The sequence below is a fragment of the Eschrichtius robustus genome, chromosome 6, assembly GCF_028021215.1.
Source record: "Eschrichtius robustus isolate mEscRob2 chromosome 6, mEscRob2.pri, whole genome shotgun sequence".
NCBI lineage: Eukaryota > Metazoa > Chordata > Mammalia > Artiodactyla > Eschrichtiidae > Eschrichtius > Eschrichtius robustus.
The window spans coordinates 135,043,812-135,063,414 of NC_090829.1; the positions used below are offsets into that span (position 1 = coordinate 135,043,812).

The 19,603-nt window shown below is 47.1% G+C and overlaps 1 protein-coding gene across 3 annotated transcripts; it reads right to left on the reverse strand.

The window, feature by feature from the left end:
• Positions 1 to 178: 178 nt before the first annotated feature.
• CFAP298 (cilia and flagella associated protein 298) lies at positions 179 to 13,735 on the reverse strand. Of its 3 annotated transcripts, XM_068546975.1 has the most exons (7): positions 13,060 to 13,732; positions 10,636 to 10,803; positions 8,755 to 8,822; positions 3,450 to 3,608; positions 1,599 to 1,730; positions 779 to 874; positions 179 to 479 (listed from the first exon to the last, which is right to left on the reverse strand). In XM_068546975.1, the coding sequence occupies exons 1-7, from the start codon at positions 13,196 to 13,198 to the stop codon at positions 369 to 371; spliced, it is 873 nt and encodes a 290-aa protein (XP_068403076.1). In that variant the 5' UTR covers positions 13,199 to 13,732; the 3' UTR covers positions 179 to 368. The 3 variants fall into 3 exon arrangements, with proteins under 3 accessions (XP_068403076.1, XP_068403077.1, XP_068403078.1); XM_068546976.1 differs by lacking the exon at positions 179 to 479 and having other exon boundaries at positions 824 to 973; positions 13,060 to 13,735; XM_068546977.1 differs by lacking the exons at positions 179 to 479; positions 779 to 874 and adding an exon at positions 883 to 970 and having other exon boundaries at positions 13,060 to 13,735.
• Between the last annotated feature and the right edge of the window lie 5,868 nt (positions 13,736 to 19,603).

Sequence of the window (19,603 nt, forward strand, 5' to 3'; positions counted from 1 at the left end):
AGAAAAGGTACTTTCAACCTCCTGTAATACAACAGCTGTTATGAGAATATAAAATAAAGCAATCAGAAAGAAAAAAATGTTTGTAACTATATCTTCCGTATTTTGCCAAAGAAAAACCTCAGATTAGTAGATAGTCGTCCTGAAATAAAAATAGTTTAGGCGGATTCTTTTGAGGATGTATTTATTAAGTTCTACAACCTTGAATAACTTTTATTTTAAAAATTCAAACTGAAAAAACAACTAGGAAAACCAGAAATTTCAACAACTTTCAAAGAGAGTTGTGGGTGCCCTTTTTACTTATTATTATTATTATTTTGCCAAAAGAAAGGTGAGCTAATATTTTAGAAAGCTTCATCAACTGGTGAACTTCATCTTGGTCTCCACTTTATGTCTTTTACTCCATGAAAATGTCTTTTCAAAGCAGTGTTATCTGCCCACGGAGAATTTAAACAGGAATCGTCGTCATTTTCTTCCAATTTCTGGACATAAACGTGTTTTGCTCAGGAAGGCATTTCAGGAAAGCGTTCTGCAGAACCCACGACCGACCTCCTCGCTCCCCACCTCCCCAGAAGCAGGACGCCTCCAGACTCTAAGGCAGGTGGACACCGGGCAGGGTCCCCACAGCCCTGGCGAGGCTGAAGCTCAGGAGGTGCCCTCACCACATCCTGCAGAACCCACCGCCCCCCGAGCTGCCCCCGTGCCCAGAGTGAGGCATGGGGGTGAGCGGGTGAACGCCCCAGGCGCCAGCTCTGCTGAGAAGCCGTCAGTCACTCGGTACCTTGAGCTCCTCTTGTCTTCTGTGATAATAGAGCATCAGCTGTTTCTGCTCCTCACTGCTAATGATGGGTTCTCGCGCTGGAGCTCCCTGCCCCCTCTGAAAAGGCGGGGGGACGGCAAATTGCGGATTAAGGCGTTCTTATAAGGACGACCCGGGAAGTTACAGCTCACGTCTTACAACTGCCTTCGCCGACTGCTAAAGATAAACAGGTCATGCATTCCTGATCATCCACAGCGAATCACGAGGGCAGTCTCGCTCTGGCCCTGGGCCCTCCCAGTGGAGGCTGGGTGGTGCCGTGTTGGTCACAGCCATTCCCAAGTCAGCCACTGCAGGTCCAGTGAGGGAGGGGTAGGGATAATCGTGGGGGGACCCTGTTGCCCCAAAACTATGGAGAGATGATTTAGGAGAGAGCACAGAACAAAGCAGCCTGCAGGTATACGGCTCCACACGAAGTCCTTACAGGTCTCCAGCCCTCCGCCTCATTCACAGACTATCAGCACTCAGAAAAACTTGAGATCAGTGCTCTGGGCTGTGTTTTTCATTTCAAGAAACATTTTTAGTTACTTGTAAGCCCCATTCTTAAAGTTGAAATGAACGCAGCATACTCTCCTTTCCCCCCCAGTTAAAACAAACTCCAGATACTGTCAATCGATCCATATTTCCTTCACGTTTTTGTTGCTCCATAAAGAGGACAGTTTGACTTTAAGCCCGGACCGGCAGGATTAAAGTGTCCGCACAAGAGTTTGAATCTTTCAGCTTTAATGTCAACTTTTATCAGTTTGCAAGTAAGTAAAAAATAGTGACATGTTACAGTACTTACCCGCTGAATCTTGACGATAATTTTGGTTTTTTCATTCTTCCCCACGTAGTCCGAAAGCTTCTTTGTTCGTCTTAGCTCCTTCGCTGCCCACCACAATTGTGCCTCTGATTCTGTGATGACACTGAGTGCTGCCTGGGGTCACGGTAAGAACCAGCTTTAAGGGAGTCAGGACACGGCCAAGGGTGTGGTCCGGCCCTGCGGGCAGGGAGCCGGGCCAATGCCCCTCCCCACGTCGGAAGTGGGACAGGCTTCCAGCACCCTGCCCTCCCCTGCCCTCCCCCACGGGCAGCACTAACCCCCCCTACTCAAAGCCCTCACTCATTTCAGCACCTTCCCTGTTAGTTTCAACTCATGCCCTGACTCAGGTAACTTCTGGGAAGTGGCGGGTATCCTATCTCATTTGCACCCTCATCCATGATATAAGGTCCGTCTTAGATGGATTTTTAGGTTACTGCCAGGGAAGAATACGGGGATCCTGCTGGGTGTTTAAATACAAAAGCCTCTGACTTACGATGGTTCGATTAATGACTTTTTGACTATATGATGGTGTGAAAGTGATACGCATTCAGTAGAAACCACACTTTAAATTTTGAATTTTGATCTCTTCTCGGCCTTGTGATGTAGAGTATGAGACTTTCTCGTGATGCTGGGCAGCGGCAGTAACTTGTGATCGCCACAGTAATCAACCAATACAACTGTCTGTACCAGAAAACAGTTCTGTTTTTCACTTTCAGTACAGTATTCAATAAATCACACTATTATAAAATAGGCTTTGTGTTAGATGATTTTGCCCAACTGTTGGCTAATGTAAAGTGTTCTGAGCACGTTTCAGGTGGGCTCGGCTAAGCTATGATATTCGGTAGGTTAAATGTATTAAATGCATTTTCAACTTATAATATTTTCAACTTACGCTGGGTTTGTTGGGACATAACCCCATCATAAATTGAGGAAGAGCTGTATAGGTATAATGGGGCTGTTCGTTTGCTTCTGCATATCCTGCCTATTTAAGATGGCTCAGAGAAAAAGATACTGTCCCATAGGATAAGGAATGAAAAAATGAGAAATGAGAAAATGAGAAAAACAAAGGAAAGTGGAACATAAAGCTAAGAAAATAATAAGGAGCAAGAGGTAAGGCTAGGGACTTACCTGGTGGCGCAGTGGTTAAGAATCCGCCTGCCAATGCAGGGGACATGGGTTCGAGCCCTGGTCCGGGAAGCTCCCACGTGCCGCGGAGCAACTAGCCCGTGTGCCACAACTACTAAGCCTGCGCTCTAGAGCCTGCAAGCCACAACTACTGAAGCCCGCGTGCCTAGAGCCTGTGCTCCACAACAAGAGAAGCCACTGCAATGAGAAGCCCGCGCACCGCGACAAAGAGTAGCCCCTGCTCGACACAACCAGAGAAAGCCCATGCGCAGCAATGAACACCCAACGCAGCCAAGAATGAATGAATGAATAAATAAATAAATAAATAAATGTATTGGGGTGGTGGGGGGAAGAGATAAAGCTAGAACACAAAATTCCATGCAAAGGGACCAATATGTTTGGGTAGAAACAGGCACAAATTAGGGTTTCGGCTTCCCAGTGGTCAAAGAAAATGGGAATGTTTTCAGTGACTCCCTTGTCTCTTGCCACCCCTGTGTGTGTGGGCCAAGCCCTCAACCAGGAGCACGTCCTCGGGGTCCTCCCCTGAATTCACAACTCTGCTCTGAAGCCTAGTCTAGCAAGATGGAAAGCTGTGTATGAAGCAACAAACTATATCAGCAGAGAAAGGTCAAATCTGAGGGGCTTCTGCTGTTTGGGGGCTGGGGGAGGGAATGAACTCACCTGGAAGAAACCCCAAGAGCCACATACCTGACTCCCCGACAGATCTTCTTTATTTTCAAATTCCATCCGGATAGGATCGTATGGCGGCAACCCCATGGGATAAACAATCATCACTGCACCTCGAAGCTGGTCCAAGGCGTCTTTCACCATCTCCATGGTAACGCAGACATTGGCTTCCACGTGTTTCTGAAAATGATTACAGGCACTGTTATCTACGATGCGGCTAATCAATTCAACAAATATCAATCAAGTTCTTGTACGAGACCCGTGCCAGATACTGCCAGAGCAACGGAAAGAATCAGATGGTGCTCACTACCAAAGTGACTACAGTCTATTTCTGGGGCTGAGCCATGGCCACCACGACCTAGGTTATAAAGCAGGATATGAGTGGCACCAAGAGGGGTGAAGTGCAGAGGACACTCTGGGGGGAGGAATCCCAGTCCAGCGGTACAGATACGAGAGGGCATCAGGAAACAGGGCAGAGGGGACGGCATCTCAGGGAACAGAGTGCTTCAGGACAAGCAGCAGCAAAGAAAAGCAGGTAACAGCTAGCAGCCCACGCAGCTCGGGGAAGGGAAGACACTGCTGGCCGGCCAGGCTGGAGCCTGTTTTGGGATGGCCGTGAACGCCAGGCTGAGGAGTTAGCAATGACAGTGAGGCGATGGGCAGCGAGTGGCTTCTCTGGGAAGAAGTGGTGACACTGCGAGACTCATCTTGCAGTGGCTGTAGAACGGACCCAGGCGGGGGGAGACTGGTAGCAGGCTCTGAAGAGTGCAGAGAAAGGTGTGACGTAATCAAGAGTGTATCTGGTCTTTGTCCCCTGTTCCTGGTGCAGAGCTTCAAAAACCCTTGGCATTTCCTGAGTGATAGGGTTGTCATTATTCGTAACCAGCACCCTTTGACCAGACCTGGGTTCATGCTGACAAGGTGATCCCTGTGAACCCTTGGATAGTTTGGGGAGGGGTGGCCTCCCCAGGAAGCCCAAGCTGGGACTAGCAGGTTGGAGCTTTCAGACGCATCCCCCCGCCCCCGCATCCCCACCATCACCACCTCTGGAGAAGGAAGGGGATTGGAGAGGAGCTCAGTCACGTGGCCAATGATTTAACCAATCAGGTCCACACAGTGAAACCCTGATTAAAAATTCTGGACATTGACGCTCAGCGGAGCTCCTGGGTGGAGACCACACTGAAGGTGTGTGCCCGGGAAAGTGAGTGCCCGGGGTCCATGGAGGAGGGGAGGTCGCGGAGGTTCTGCACCCCCTGCCCCTGGCCCTAACTTTGCTCTATGGGTCTCTCCCATCCGGCGGTTTCTGAGTTGTATGCTTTATAACAAAACAGGAAACACAGCACTTGCAGCGTGTTTGGTGCATCAGTCAAGCAAATTACTGAACCTGAAGGGGGGGGGGGTGGGAACCTCCAAATCTGCAGCCAAGTCAGACAGAGTGCAGGTCACCTGGTGCCTGAAGCCGGGCAAGCCTGGCTGGGGACCTCATCCTTTAGCTTGCGGGGTCCGTGCCAGCTCTGGGTAGTTAGGGTCAGAGCTGAGGTGCAGGCCCCCCAGCTGGTGTCTGAACACAAAGGCTATCAGGGGAGCCTTAAATAAAGTGGTGACCATGGAAATGAAAGGAGGGGTTGGATTTAAGATGCATCTTAAATCCATGGGAGTGGACGGTACAGGACCAGACTTAAGGCATACGGGTGACAGAGAGGAAGTGACGAAGGTGACACTGAGCCTGGATAACCGAGACAGCAGTGGCTCTTAGTAGAAATGGAAAGTCTGCAGGAAGTGCTTCCTCTTGGGTGAAGAAGACAGGGCAGAGGAATCAATGAGCTCGGGTCTAGAAAACTTGAGTTTGAAGTGCTGGTTGGACTTGCAGGTAGAACCTTCTAGAAAGCAGCTGGAAACTCAGGTTGCAAGTAAAGGAAGATGCTGGGGTAGAGGACAGAGATTTGAGAGTTATCTGTGGAGAGTGGAATCTGTATTTGGCAGAGAAGATAAAATGCCAAGGAAGAAAGAGCAGAAAGAAAAGAGAAGCGAGTCAGGATAAAGTACTTCGAGAAACACCAAATTTCAGAGGCAAGAGCCAGAGAAAACAGCAGCCAGGAACCGGGAGGGAACCAGGGCGGAGGAGGCTCATGGATGTGGCTGAAAGACAGAGAGGGGTCCAGCAGTCCGACAGGAGAAGCCCCTGGATTTGCAGGAGGGGCGTCACTGGGGGCCCTGAGGCGGCCATTTCTGTGGCGGAAGAAAACAGAGGCCAGGTTCTGAGAAACCCGGGAGGGTCTGGCCCGAGGATCTGGGGGCCTCTCCTTCGGGAAAGCTGCTGGGGGTGGGAAGATGGGGGAGGCGAGTGTCGGGGGGGGGCAGGTGGAAAGTTACGCTGCAGAGGATTGATTTCAGGCTAAGGAAAGAGGCCCGAGTGTGCTTACAGAGTAGATGCTGCCGTGGGACGGGAGAGACTAAAGGCATTATTCCTCCTGGGTCTCTAGAAGGGGAGATGCAGCCAAGCTGGAGTGGGAGAGCCCAGGGGCAAGAGACACTGGTCAGAGTTTCGAGGGAAGAACGAGAGAGATGCAGGAAGAGACAGTTTGCAGGGGGGACAGAAAACCAAGGGCTTGTGCCAGACGGCCTTGACCTCACTGCCAAAGCAGGAGGCAAAGCTGCCCACGGAGACGGTGAGAGGGCAGGAGCCCAAGGAGAGGAGGGGTCTGAGGCAGGCTGTGGGGAGGGCCAGCGGGCCCGCAGTCCCCATGAGGCCCGAGCTTGCTCAGCACAGGAGGTCAGGCCAGGAGCACAGGCCACGCAGAGACCCAGAGCCGGGAAGAGGCCACATCGGGCCCCACTGGGCTGGGCGGCGAGGTAGGGGAGAGGGCTATCGGGAACCCGCGGCACGCTGACAAAGGGCTGGGGGGCAAGGGAGGGGGCAGGGAAGGATGGATGATCCTGCACCACGAGGGCAACATGAGGGCCCACATCTGAGACGGAGCCGCTCTGAGTAACTGTGAGTTATAACCGGACCGAGCTGTAGGCAAGTGACATGGAAGGGAGGTGAGAATCCTTGCTTCCGAGGAAATGCAGGCGTCCTGTGACCTGGTACAACACGGACCATCAGCGTGGACGCCCAAGTCCCGGGGGGGCCAGGGGGCCCGGCAGCACCCATGGCCTGACGCTGAGGCACCCCAGGGAGGAAGGCAGAATGCCCTGGAGGCCCAGATTTAAACCCTCTAAACCTACGTTCTCATCTGTAAGATGGAGGTAATATTCCTGCCTTACCTACTCCCAGGGCGGCTTATGAAACTGTTTCCAAGTCATAAGTCCCCATAAAATAAATCAGGCCTGCCCGTGAGGGGCACATGCCGTAGAGACAGCGTGACGATCTACCGGATCCGGGGTCACCGGAGGGAAGCTGTCCCACTCAGAGGGCTCCACCCCCCACTACCAATATACGCAGAAAGGGGGCGCCACGGGGTCATTTTCTACAAAAACTCCACCAATGTCAAGGGCGGGGATTCCCCACCAGATGCCACGGCTGGGTGACAGAACCTCACGGTGCGGCCTCAGGACGACAGAGATTCCCCGCTGTCTGGGTCTCCCACTCACAGCAGAGGGTGGGTCTCAGGAAGAGGGGCGGCATGGACACCATCGTCCCACCCCAAGGAGCCCCAGTTTCCATATTCCACCGTCTTCCACTCTCCCCCTGAGGAACCTGAGCGATGGAGGCGGAGTCCCAGGCCCAGGGCCAAGGGACTGGTCACAGTGGGGCTGCTGGGACCTGAACCCTTCCTTCCCTGCTTGCCCAGTGGGTTCTGACCCACAGGGCTAAGTGCCCCCCGCAGGGCAGGGTCTAGGGAGGCGAGAGCGACGCCAGCTGCATTTTGGAAGCAGCGTGGAAGGGCCCCGGGTGAGAAGTGAGGCCTGGCCACCCAAGAGCTCTGCAATTTTGGGCAAATCGCTGCAGCAAAGCGACTGGAGCCTCTGGGAAACCCCTCTCTCTCAACTATGACATGACTATATAAAAATACACACAGGCAAAGGGAAGAAGTGATACAGATGAATAGGAAGGATATCCACAGAAGCAAGAGCGGGGAGTGAAGGGGGCGGAGCAGGGTCCAGGCCACTGTTCTCCTAACGTGCTCTGAGATGTGCCCGTTTGGCTAGACGTTACTAGCTATTATCTATCCTTCTAAAAAAAGGTTCTGCAGTCAAATGCGTTTTGCAAACGTTGGATCGAACCGAAGCCTTCCTTGTAGGCTTTCCCAGAGCCTTTCCTATATTAACAGGCAGAAGGGCAGCCTTTCCTGAAGCACTTAAAGGAGTAGTTAAGAGCTTGAAGAATTTGGGAAATGTTGGTTTAGAAATGACAGTTATGCCCAGTGCATTGAGAGGAATGGAAGAAAAAGCAGTTATCAAGTGAGAAGGCCTGCAGTGGCGGGCAGGAGCAACTAGTATCAGCAACGCATAAATAACAGCGACTGAAAAAAACGTTCAATTCTTGAAAAATCCTTAAATCATTCTCCTCCAGACTCACAGTATATGCATGTCAATGGTATGTTTCTCCTTCAATGAAATACTTTTTGTATTAATACTTAAGACAATTACAAAAAGCTAATTCGTAATAAACACATGCTGTGTCAGTCAGGTATCTGTAGATCCAGCGTGTGGTTACAATGTTCGCATCTCCCCATTCCACTTTCATTAGTTCTTAAGGGATACAAACTACAACACATAAAATAGACAATAAGGATTTACTGTATAGCACAGGAACTTATATTTAGTATCTTGTAATAACCTCAAATCGAATATAATCAGAAAAAACCACAACTGAATCACTATGCGGTGCACCTGACACTAACGCAATATTGTAAATCAACTATACTTCAACTAAAAAAAAAAAAGTTAAGGAAACAAAATCATATATGCATCAATTCATATTTGAACCACATTTACACAAGCCAATAACCATTTCTGTCAGACCTGAAAGAACTGGGAGGATTGAGGACAACTGTCACAATTATGAAAAGGAAAAGCTAGGGCCCACCCCAAACATGCTTGTTTCCCTTGCCTCTGGAAGGAGGAAGGAAAGAAGGAGGGAGGGAGGGAGGGAGGGAGGGAGAGAGAACGAGAGAGAGAGAGAGAGAGAGAGAAAGAGAAAGGAAGAAAAGAAAAGAAAAGAAAAGAAAGAAAGAAAGAAAGAAAGAAAGAAAGAAAGAAAGAAAGAAAGAAAGAAAGAAAGAAAGAAAGAAAGAGAAAGAAGGAAAGAGAAAAGGAAAGAGAGAGAGGGAGAGGGAGGGGGGAAAGGAAAGGAACGAAAGGCTTCATTTAAAAAGCTAACCTTAGATATTATTGCTTTGGCTTCTTCTATAGTCTTCTTTAAAACTTGCTTCATCTTTTCATTTGGAGCTATAAAAATAAAAAAAGGGAAGGGGGAGAGAGACAGCCATCGTTAAAACTCTTCTTAAACATCTTAATCCCTTCTGTCTGAGTCAGGGAGGAAGTGAGATGAGAGAAAGTACAAGAATGGAATTCAGCTGAGGGATACAGGAAAGCTGGCTGTAAGAAATTAGGTAGAAATCTTTCAAACTTCATATTCTTAATAAATAACATAGCCATTGAAAATACTAGAAATATAAAACTGTATTAAAATAAAAGTGATTAAGACTATCTTGGTTTAAAGATGAATAATGAACTGGTAAAATAAACTGTTAACTGTTCTTACAAGTACCATTATTTTTTTCATTGATGCAATTCCTCCTAAAAAGCAAAAGATCTCTCCAAATTGAGAATGGGTTTAGGTATGAAAAGATGTGGAAGACAACCAACTATTTTCTAGGTTAAAATTCAAAAGAAATAATACTAGAAATTCCTATTATCTTCAATGCTAAAAAAAAAAATTTCTAAGCATGCAAAGGCCTCATAGGGACACTTTATTTCTTTTGCTCCTAATAGCGTTTTAAGGGCATAGTAGATACTTAGGTATTTGTTAACTGATCAATTATAGTCTTTTATTTTATCTTATTTTTTTTTTTAAAGAACCCATGATAAACTATTTATTTATTTATTTATTTGGCTGCATTGGGTCTTCGTTGCTGCGCATGGGCTTTCTCTAGTTGCAGCGAGTTCGGTCTACTCTTCGTTGTGGCTCACGGGCTCTAGAGCACAGGCTCAGTAGTTGTGGCGCACGGGCTTAGTTGCTCCGTGGCATGTGGGATCTTCCCGGACCAGGACTCGAACCCGTGTCCCCTGCATTGGCAGGCGGACTGGTAACCACTGTGTCACCAGGGAAGTCCCAATTATAGTCTTTTAAATGGAGTTTTTTATGCAGGTTAAAAGGGATAAGAAGCTATCAAAATGGGTTATCATCCCTGTTTCCTTCCAATTCCACACAAACAACCATATACTAAAACAAGAGGAATTTCTTCAGTGTTCTGGCATGTCCTAAGCTGCTTTGTACATAAGAGAGGCATGTCCTCAATTCGAGTGGAGACTGTTGGGCTGACATTTATTTCCTCTTTCCACACAGAATCTCTAAATAAACCCTGATCTGCAAACTGTAACAAAACACACCCTTCAATACATTATCAATGATTATCCCCTCAAACTATTAGGTCGAACCACATGAAAATGCCGACTTTCAATCACTTGTTGCCTACAAAAATGGTAATTTCTTATGGTTCATCTATTACATTTAAAAGCTAGCTGCAACTTAGAGCAAGAAGACAGATGCCTTCTTTTCCACCTAATTCATTCTGGATTAGTGTTTTGTTTTGTTTTTTTTTTTAATTAATTTATTTATTTATTTATTTTTGGCTGTGTTGGGTCTTCATTTCTGTGTGAGGGCTTTCTCTAATTGCGGCAAGCGGGGGCCACTCTTCATCGCGGTGCGCGGGCCTCTCACTGTCGCGGCCTCTCTTGTTGCGCAGCACAGGCTCCAGACGCGCAGGCTCAGTAGTTGTGGCTCACGGGCTTAGTTGCTCCGTGGCATGTGGGATCTTCCCGGACCAGGGCTCGAACCCGTGTCCCCTGCTTCGGCAGGCAGACTCTCAACCACTGCGCCACCAGGGAAGCCCTGGATTAGTGTTTTACAAGTAGTTATATGGTGCGCTATTTTATAAGTTTGCATATAAATACTGAGGTCAATTTTTTAACTTAAAGAACTGCTTTCGTACTTATTGCTATACTCAGGCATGCAGAGAGAAGAAAAATGCTGCATTACCTTGTCCATTCCTTCGTCCAATATCATCCTTTTTAAATACTGAACCCGCACTGGGGACACACTTTTCACCCCATTCATCCTTTAATTTCAAATCTTCAATCTGGTCATCAGTCAGTCCTTGCATATTGGGAGGGAGAAACACGCCATGTTCTGCTAATTCTTCCATTTCTTAAAAACAAGAGAAAGTTGGACAATATGTATGGCCGTCATCATCGTAACACCTTACACCTCATTGGAATGTAAGCTCCCTAGTGGTCGGGCGTCTTGCCCATTGGCTATTTTATTTAACAAACACTTTGATGCCACTTGCTATGTGCCCGACCTGTCCTTGACCTCTGACAAATGCTCACCAATCTGTCCTAGGTCAACCGAAGCAGAGAGTCTGGGTGCTTACCCACCGTTCACAGGCTACAGGTTCTGTGCTCTAACCCTCTGTGCTATGTTATACTTCCCGGCACTCAGGAGGCACAAATTCAAATTCACTGACGGTCTGAATACACATCCACATAGGGCATTATGGTTTTCCAAGCGTGTTCACATAACTTATTTAATTTAACCTTGAGAGGTAGGCCAGGCCGTTATCAACATCCCCATCTTCCCTAATTTGCAGCTGTATCACCTGAGGCTTGCTCTGGTCACACTTCAACTACTGTATATAAAACTTTATAAAGGATTTATGTCCATCTGATCATTGGGGAGGATATAAGGCAGCTCACGCCCTTCCACAGTGGCAGAGACAAGACCTTGATTTTCTAGTATCATGTTCACTATTCAAATGCATGCTTTGTATTTTTCCTATTCCATATACATTCATCCCAAAACGAATCCACATTTCAACCTTGCAAAACTGTCTTTCTTTCTTTCTTCTCTTTCCTTCTCTCTCTCTCTCTCTCTCCCTTCTTTCTTTCACATGAAAGAGGTACGTGGAGCTAAGTCTTCCCATAGCACTGTGTGAAGACACCAGGTGGCCTATAATAATACAATACTATGGAACAAATGGTGGAACTTAATGGACTATTTATGGGATACTTATTGTCTCTCTCCCCAGCAGACCGTAAGTATCTGGGGGTCACGGAGCTGGTCTCATTCATCCCTGTCTTCGGTGGGTATAGCACTGGGGCCTGCCTGAACCACGGCTGATAACAAGGACTGTAGATTAAATGAATGGGTTTTTTTTTTTTTTTTTTGGCCACGCCGCATGGCATGTAGGATCTTAGTTCCCCCACCAGGGATCAAACCCGCACCCCTTGCGTTGGAAGCGCAGAATCTTAACCACTGGACCACCATGGAAGTCCCAAATGAATGGGTTTTAAGTTCACTAACATGCCTGAACAATCAGCACCACATCTCAATGAATAATTTCATAGAAAAAGAAGTTGAGGCCCTTTTCTCCCCCAAATGCTTTCATTTTAAAATAACACTTAATCGAGCTTGTTTTGGAGTCAGTACATTTTACTAAGAAACTATACGTATGACCCATAAAGGTAGAAACCATGACCCTTAAGGGGTTCTCCATGGTACAAAAATCACGTGGTATAATTATAGACACAATCACACCCTAGACCACACCTTGAGTAGCATCCTGTCAAGTACTGCGCTGCCTAATGTGGCAGTGACTAGCTGCACGTGGCTACTTGGATTTAAGTTGAAATGAAATGAAATAAAAAACGCAGTTTCTTGGTGGTGCTCAACGGCGCCCTGTGCTTAGTGGATACCTCACTGGACAACACAACCTGGGAACATTTTCCATCGCGGTGGAAAGCTCCCTTGGACGGCACTGCTCCAGAGTGTCGAGAGGACGGTGATCAAAACACTGTAACAAGAGAATCAGGCTTTGCTTCCTGGAGAAGGGAACACCAAGGGAGGCAAGAACACCGAGGCTCGCTCACTGTTTCTCACCTCTGAAAGCCATCCCAAAGGTGGGGGGCCCACCACCGGAAACTGCTCTACCTCCAGAGTCTCAAAATAGGAAATTCACTTTGAAAAAACGGCCCAGTGGTCGTGCCACCTCTCACACTTGTTGAAATCCACTACACCTGCTCTTGGGCCCAAGCTTCCGGCTCCCTTCTGTGCCTCTTGCGTCCTCTGTACAGGGTCTATTTCGGTTTGCTCACAGCGCCCCAATCCCGGCTCCCAGACCCTGGGGTGCGCCCTCCCCGCCGGCTCCGGGAGCCTCTCCTCGCGGTCCGCCAGCTCTTGAAGCATCTCTGGCGAACCCCGCTGTCCCATTTCAAGCCCGGCTGCCGCATATCTTTGCAAATCTTCGCAAACTTGATCCTCGGCCCCGGCCTGCCCGACAAAGCCTCGTGGGTCCCGCCCAACTTCGTCCCAGATGGCCCGGTTTCTTCTTCCCTTCCGAGGCCCTCGCGGTCCGGGCCCCCACCCCAACCCAGCCGGCAAACTCGCCGCGCCGCCGGGCCGCACCTGAGCAGACGCGCTGCACCTTGAGCCGCGCGTTGTAGACCCGGGCCACCTGCACCGTGAGCTCCTCCAGCTCCGTGCTCCCCGGCGCCTGCAGCAGGAACTGGCTCTCGTCGCCCCGCTTCACGTGCAGCAGAACCATGGTGGCTCTGGAGGTCCCGCCGAGGCGGCGAGAAGGCCCAGGATGAGCGGCGAACAGCGACGACCGACCGACTAACTGCCGCTGGGAGGCGGAAACCCGGGCCTCCGGGGCTCGCGTTGCTGGGGGAACTGCACTCGCTCCCGGAAGTGGCTGTTGCCAGGAGCCACAAAGAAACAGTCTGAGGGCCGCAGCTCAAGGTCAGACCCCGAGGCTGGGGAAGCTATGGTGCGCGGAGACCCCGCCCTCCACTCCCGGGAGCAGGTGCTGCCGAGCAACGATCCACACAGTCCGGGAGGGCCTCCGGGGCCCGCCCGCACCCGCCGAGCCGGATTCGCCGAGCCCTGCTCCCGGAAGTGGCTGTCGTCGGGGCAACCCTCAAACAGACCAGCCGGCGGAGTGGAGCGCTGGCCGCCCAGTCGGCTCGCCTGGGGCCCAAGATTCCACCCAGGGAGATGGGTGGGTGGGAAAGAGGTTGCTAGGTCGGGAATGGGTGGGGTGGTGGGAACCCACAGGTGCCCAGCCCCGCAGCAGTCCCCCCACCGCAGCTCCGAGCCTCCGTAGCCTTTCCACCGCCCCCAGTCTCCACTTCCGGAAACTCCTCCCGCTGCTTCGGGTCTGGAGCGCTCAGAAGAGGCTGTCTCGGATCGCTGATCCCCGGTGTCTGCTGCCTCTGCTCCGGTTTTCAGCACTGAGGGGTCAGGGAAAGTGTCCGTCCTCCTTCGTGGGGGCTGATTCGAATTCGCCTCTCTGGAGTGGCTCGAGCGGCTGCTGCCGTAGCGACCCTCCCCAAACTATCCAGCAACTCACTGCCCAACAAATTCTTATTAAAGGCAATCGGGTTCGGCGCTTTCTTCCGGGCGCCGGTGACAGGGAGGCAGATTCAGGGTCACTGCTCTCATGGAGCTTATATTCAGTGTAAGTGACAAAGAAAAAACAAAAATAAACGGATAAGGCAAATTCAAATAGATATAAAAACAGAACAGGGTGACTGGCTTTTTAGATTGGATGGTCAAGGAATGCCTTAAGCCTTCAGGCATTCCTTGGGTAACATTTGTACTGAGGCCTTGATAACGAGGCGCTAGCAAAGCTAAAATAGTGCAAGGCCCCTACCCCTGGTTATCTCCTTGGGAAGGGCCATTGCCGAATGCAAATTGAATATTACAAGCACCTGCCACTTTGTGTACCTGAAACTTTGCCTCCCTCCACTGAAACCGTATCCCTGAAGTTCCGGGGCAGAGTGGAGAAAGTGTGTGACTGTAGGCCTTGGATATGCCCAAAGCCAATCCAGAGCCTCATGTGAAGACCGTTAGACTGACACTGGATAGACGCGGATGGCGCCCAGGGAGAGATGTGTTTTCATCTCTAGTACTGTTGCAGCAGGGTTCACCCAAGCCCTGGAACATGCAGTACTGGTCAGATTGGCAAATGTCTCTCTTCCTCAGAGGAAGAAAGTGGCCTACTGTGGTCACTTAGCTCCTGACTGCTGGCTGTAAGACCATCCCCCTATTTCTCTTGAATCCAGCTGCGTATCCATCAAGCCAAATCCTGCTTAAAAACTTGGTTTATAGTATAGCCTTCTAGGTAGAGAGAACCATTTATCCACACACTCATGTACTACAGGGTCTCTGGATATAATTTTTAATAATATAAAATGAATGAATAGTATAGAAAACCCATGTTTGTACTGGCCACTCAGTTTTGTTTAAATATGTAGTTATTAACTACATATCTGTTGGAAAATCTGCCAGATTGTCACAGATCGAGCCCTTACACCATCTTTAATCTTTGTCAGCACTGATATTTGCCTTTGTAGTCCTCTTAACTTTAATCTTTCGTTGCATTCCTTTCAGTGTTCTCTTTAGGTCTTTTTCTTCTCATACAGGCCATGTCTTACAAATTCTGTGCGTAGCTTTTTCTCAGTGTGGTGGTGTTTTGTTTTTTTTTTATAAATTTATTTACTTATTTTTGGCTGCGTTGGGTCTTCGTTGCTGCGCGCAGGCTTTCTCTAGTTGTGGCGAGCGGGGGCTACTCTTCATTGCGGTGCTCGGGCTTCTCATTGCAGTGGCTTCTCTTGCTGTGGAGCACGGGCTCTAGGTGCGTGGGCTTTGGTAGTTGTGACACGCGGGCTCAGTAGTTGTGGTGCATGGGCTTTGTTGCTCTGCGGCACGTGGGATCTTCCCGGACCAGGGCTCGAACCCATGTCCCCTGCATTGGCAGGTGGATTCTTAACCACTGCACCACCAGGGAAGCCCTCTCGGTGTGGTTTAAGTGATCGTAAATCATGCCAAAGCCTGTTGTCTTGTCACCACCCAAGTGGGTTCTGAATTTGAAGACAAAGATGACATCTGGGTGGTCTTGTGTACTTTAGCTTATTGTCTCAATATTTTAGGTACTGTTGCCTTTCTAGGGTAAAGGGCATCTTATGACCATTTGTATCTGCTGAAGCACTGCATTAGTGATGAACACTCTGGTACAGATAACTAATGGGCCATTCATGATGGCTGCTAGATATCAGGTAGCCAGGGAGGAAAAGAGCACGTTTTTACTGTACTGAAAAAAAAATTTTTTTAAATACCATTAACACACGTATGTATCCCTAAAGAATAGAGAATATTGTTTTGCATGTTTTAAATTTTATGTAATTAATGTCATACTGTATTATTTTGTACCTTGCTTTATGGCTCCATAATGAGATTTACTAATATTTCATTCACTTCACCGCTGTATAGTATTCCACTATGAATATGTCACTCTATTCCCCTCTTGATGGTTAGTTTCTTTCTAGTTTTCACCATTACAAACAACGCACATCCCGTTCCACATGTCCTAGAGTTTCTCTCCAAGTCTAATTGGTTGTGATAGAATATATGAACCTTACTGGATGTTGCTAAATTGCTCTCTAGAACTGATGTGCCAGTTTGCCCTCTCGCCAACAGTGTATGAGTTCCCATATTTCCACATGTTCGCTAAATCTTGATGTGGTTAGACTTACTTTTCTAACATTAATAAATTGGCATTTTGATTTATACATGAGTTTGTGAGTTTGGTTTTCCTGTGTCAATCACTCATGCTGTAAATGTGGACCTGCGGGGCTCAGGATCTGGCTATGGATTATGTGGAGAGGCTGAAAAGATAAGCTACAGACAGGGAGATATATTTGCAAACCACATATCCAACAGAGGTGGAGTATCTAGCATACAAAAAGAACCCTCAAAACACGATAGTAAAAAAGCAATCTATTTAGAAAATGCACAAAAGACACAAATAGATATTTCACTAAAGAAGATGTTAGATGGCAAATATCACATGAAAATATGTTCACTACCATTAGCTATTAGGGAAACACAAAGCCACAGTGAAATATTTACTACCAAAATGGCTAAAGTAAAAAATAGTAACAACAGCAAATGCAGGCACGGATGTGGAAAAACTGGATCACTCATAAATTGCTGATGGGAATGTTAAATGGTACAGTCATTCTGGAAGACAATTTGGCAGTTTAAAAAAATCCAAGCATGCAACCACCCTACAACCCAGCAATTGCACTCCTGGGCATTTATCCCAGAGAAATGAAAACTTCTCTGCACATAAAAACCTGAGATGAATGTTCATAGCAGCTTCATTTATAATAGCCCCAAACTGGAACAACCCAGATGTCCTTCAGTGGGTGGGGAAATGGTTAACCCAACTGTGGTACATCCATACCATGGAATACTATTGATACACAGCAATTAAAAGGAACAAACTATTGGTACATGCAATCCAGATGAATCTCCAGAGAATTATGCTGAGTAAAAAAGTCAATCCCAAACGGTTCCACATGATTCCATGTCCCTAACGCTCTTGAAGTAGCAAAACTGTAGAAATGGAGAATAGGTTAGTGGTTGCCGGAAGTTAAGGACACAGGAGAGGGGCATGGGATGGGAGGGAAGCGGGAAAAGGGCAACATGAAGGATCTTTGTGGTGATGGGAAGGTCTTGTGTCAATGTGAATGTCCTGGTTGTAGTATTGTACTATAGTTTTGCAAAATGTTGCCACTGAAGGAAACTGGGTAAAAGGTAGTTTCCCAGTTTTGGGAAACTGGGATCTCTCTGTATTATTTCTTATAACTGCATACAAATTTACCTTAAAATAAAAAGTTTTTACAAAGCCTATTATTCTGTATCTGTAACTTCTTAATCAGAGGTTAATGAACATAACTGAACTATTTAAGAATCAAGGTTATTGTTTTAAATGGCAATCTGAAAAAAGGCAATACTCACAGGAACTACTGGCCTCGGTCTCTTACTTTGGGTCTTTTAAGGCAGTCTCTTCTTTTGCCTGGCTCCTCGTGCGCCTGTTTCCCTTCTGCACCTCCCCCTGACCCCCCAGGCTGTTTCTCTCGCTCTGGGTTAGAAAATCATCATTCAGGCTTCACGTGTTATTTTCGAGCCAACAAGATTTTGCATGAGGGCCTCTCTTGCAGAATAACTGCATGGCTTCTTAATGATGATTAGTAATCTCAGAATAGCATTCTTCTTACTTTTAGCCAAAATATTACATAGAGAAGTGAAATGGATGAAAATAAGATCTTGAATTAAAATACCCACTTATACAACAAGAATTAATCCCCAAATGTCACCAAACCCGTATATATAAAGTTCAAGGAAAATGGCTGAGAAAAATTCCTCCCTTTTGAGCAAAGTAGTCAATGTGGTAAAGACAGGTATATTTATTTCATATGAGAGCACAGTTCACAGGATATGTACAGAGTGTTTACATACCACTGACTTTAATACTGTACTTCTATAAAGTATATAGTTATAAATACTGTATGCCACATAAGCAATAAAATTCTTACATATAAACAGCAATCTACTATAGAGAACGAAGAATTCACAAAGAGATCCTTAGTGTCTAGTTTCTGCTCTGCTTTTAACAGAACTGGTAAATATTTTAATAATACACAGAATAGTGGCTAGTTATTTGCAGCATACCTTTAACTTTCATAACTTTGTGCACTTTTTCAGCAACTTGCCAAGTAGAATTTCCTGATAAAGGCTGAGCTGCTAGATGATATGTATATTTTAGACAGTAGTTTATATTCAATAGGAAACATTGCTCACAGAACTGCAATCTGCACTAGTGAAGTTCATAATGAATTATTTTGCTAATGGAGAGCAAATATTGAATACTATATATACTAATCACATAGATGTTAAAGCCACAGATTCAACAAGTTAATTCACATTTTGAAGCACACTGCTTATAGTAATACTGCTGTTTAAAATGTACTACTGCTGAAATGATTAGAACTCCCCCAAAAAGCGCAATATAAAACTCACGAGTTATGTCTAACAGCAAATCCTGGCTGTTAGTAGAGACAGGGTTACTTTTATAAACATAGTATTCTGATAACATTTGAGTATTTAGAAAAGTGCTTTTTTCCTAACAGATTTGCTTTATGCGGTTAAGTGCGATGCAGTTTGCTGTGCTTTTACATTTTACGTATTCTTAGCCAGGAACTCTTTTTTTTCTGATATTCCGCTAATGCACATCTTTAAAGGTTAAATGCGGACAACGGAATTTAGGTCGATATATACAACTCTTTGTATAAAAGGAACGTTAATATAAGGGGTAAAAGTAATCTTAAACTGACAACAAAACTAACTATTGCTCAAGTTTTCTGATTGGGATTACTCAATGGTATCAAAATACTACATTCTGTATACATTCTGTGTACGTCTTCATAAAATCAAAGCAGGATCAGCTGCATATTGGCAGTGCAGGAGACGAAATCCACAGCTAATTTGAGGTGTAGCCTCTACACACGTAAAGCAGCATCACAGATGTGTCGTGTAGTTCGTGAGCGGGAGAGAACACACAAGGAGTAGATCCCAGTTCCCCCCGGGCGGCGCCTGCGGCCGCTCACCACTTCCAGAGCGGAGGCGGCAAGAGAAGCGCGCGAGGGCCGTGGGCAGCGGACGCCTTCGTGTACGTTGAGCTCTAACGCTTTTCACTGAGCTCGGTGGCACGTGCTTTCCCGACTTTCTGGGCCAGTGTGCTTTTTTGAAAGGGCCGGGGGTGTCTGCCCACGTGACCGACTGTAACCACACACTACGCCGCTTCCGGCTGCAAGAAGCTCCTCCCCCGGAAAAGCCGGCGGACCTGCTAGAGTGGCAAGTAACAAGGGTGTGCGCGGTGTCCGTGTCAGACGGGGCGGGGGGGGGGGGCGGTCGATAATGGTTCCCTAGTGAGATCATTCTAGTTTTAGAAAGAAAAGTAATGAAATGTCCAGATTTCATTTTCAGCCATCCTTTAGATAATGAAATATTGAAAGAAGAACTATGTTCTAATTTTTAGGTAAAAATTTGGTCTGATTTAGAATTTAAATTATGTGTTTTACAAATATGTAAGTGTATATAT

Coding starts and splice junctions, on each gene's coding strand:
- CFAP298 (XM_068546975.1), bottom strand. CDS start 13,198: ATGGTTCTGCTGCACGTGAAGCGGGGCGACGAGAGCCAGTTCCTGCTG. Junction 1,731..3,449: donor AAGATCTGTCGGGGAGTCAG/GTATGTGGCTCT, acceptor CCGTGACCCCAG/GCAGCACTCAGTGTCATCAC. Junction 875..1,598: donor TTATCGTCAAGATTCAGCGG/GTAAGTACTGTA, acceptor CCGCCTTTTCAG/AGGGGGCAGGGAGCTCCAGC.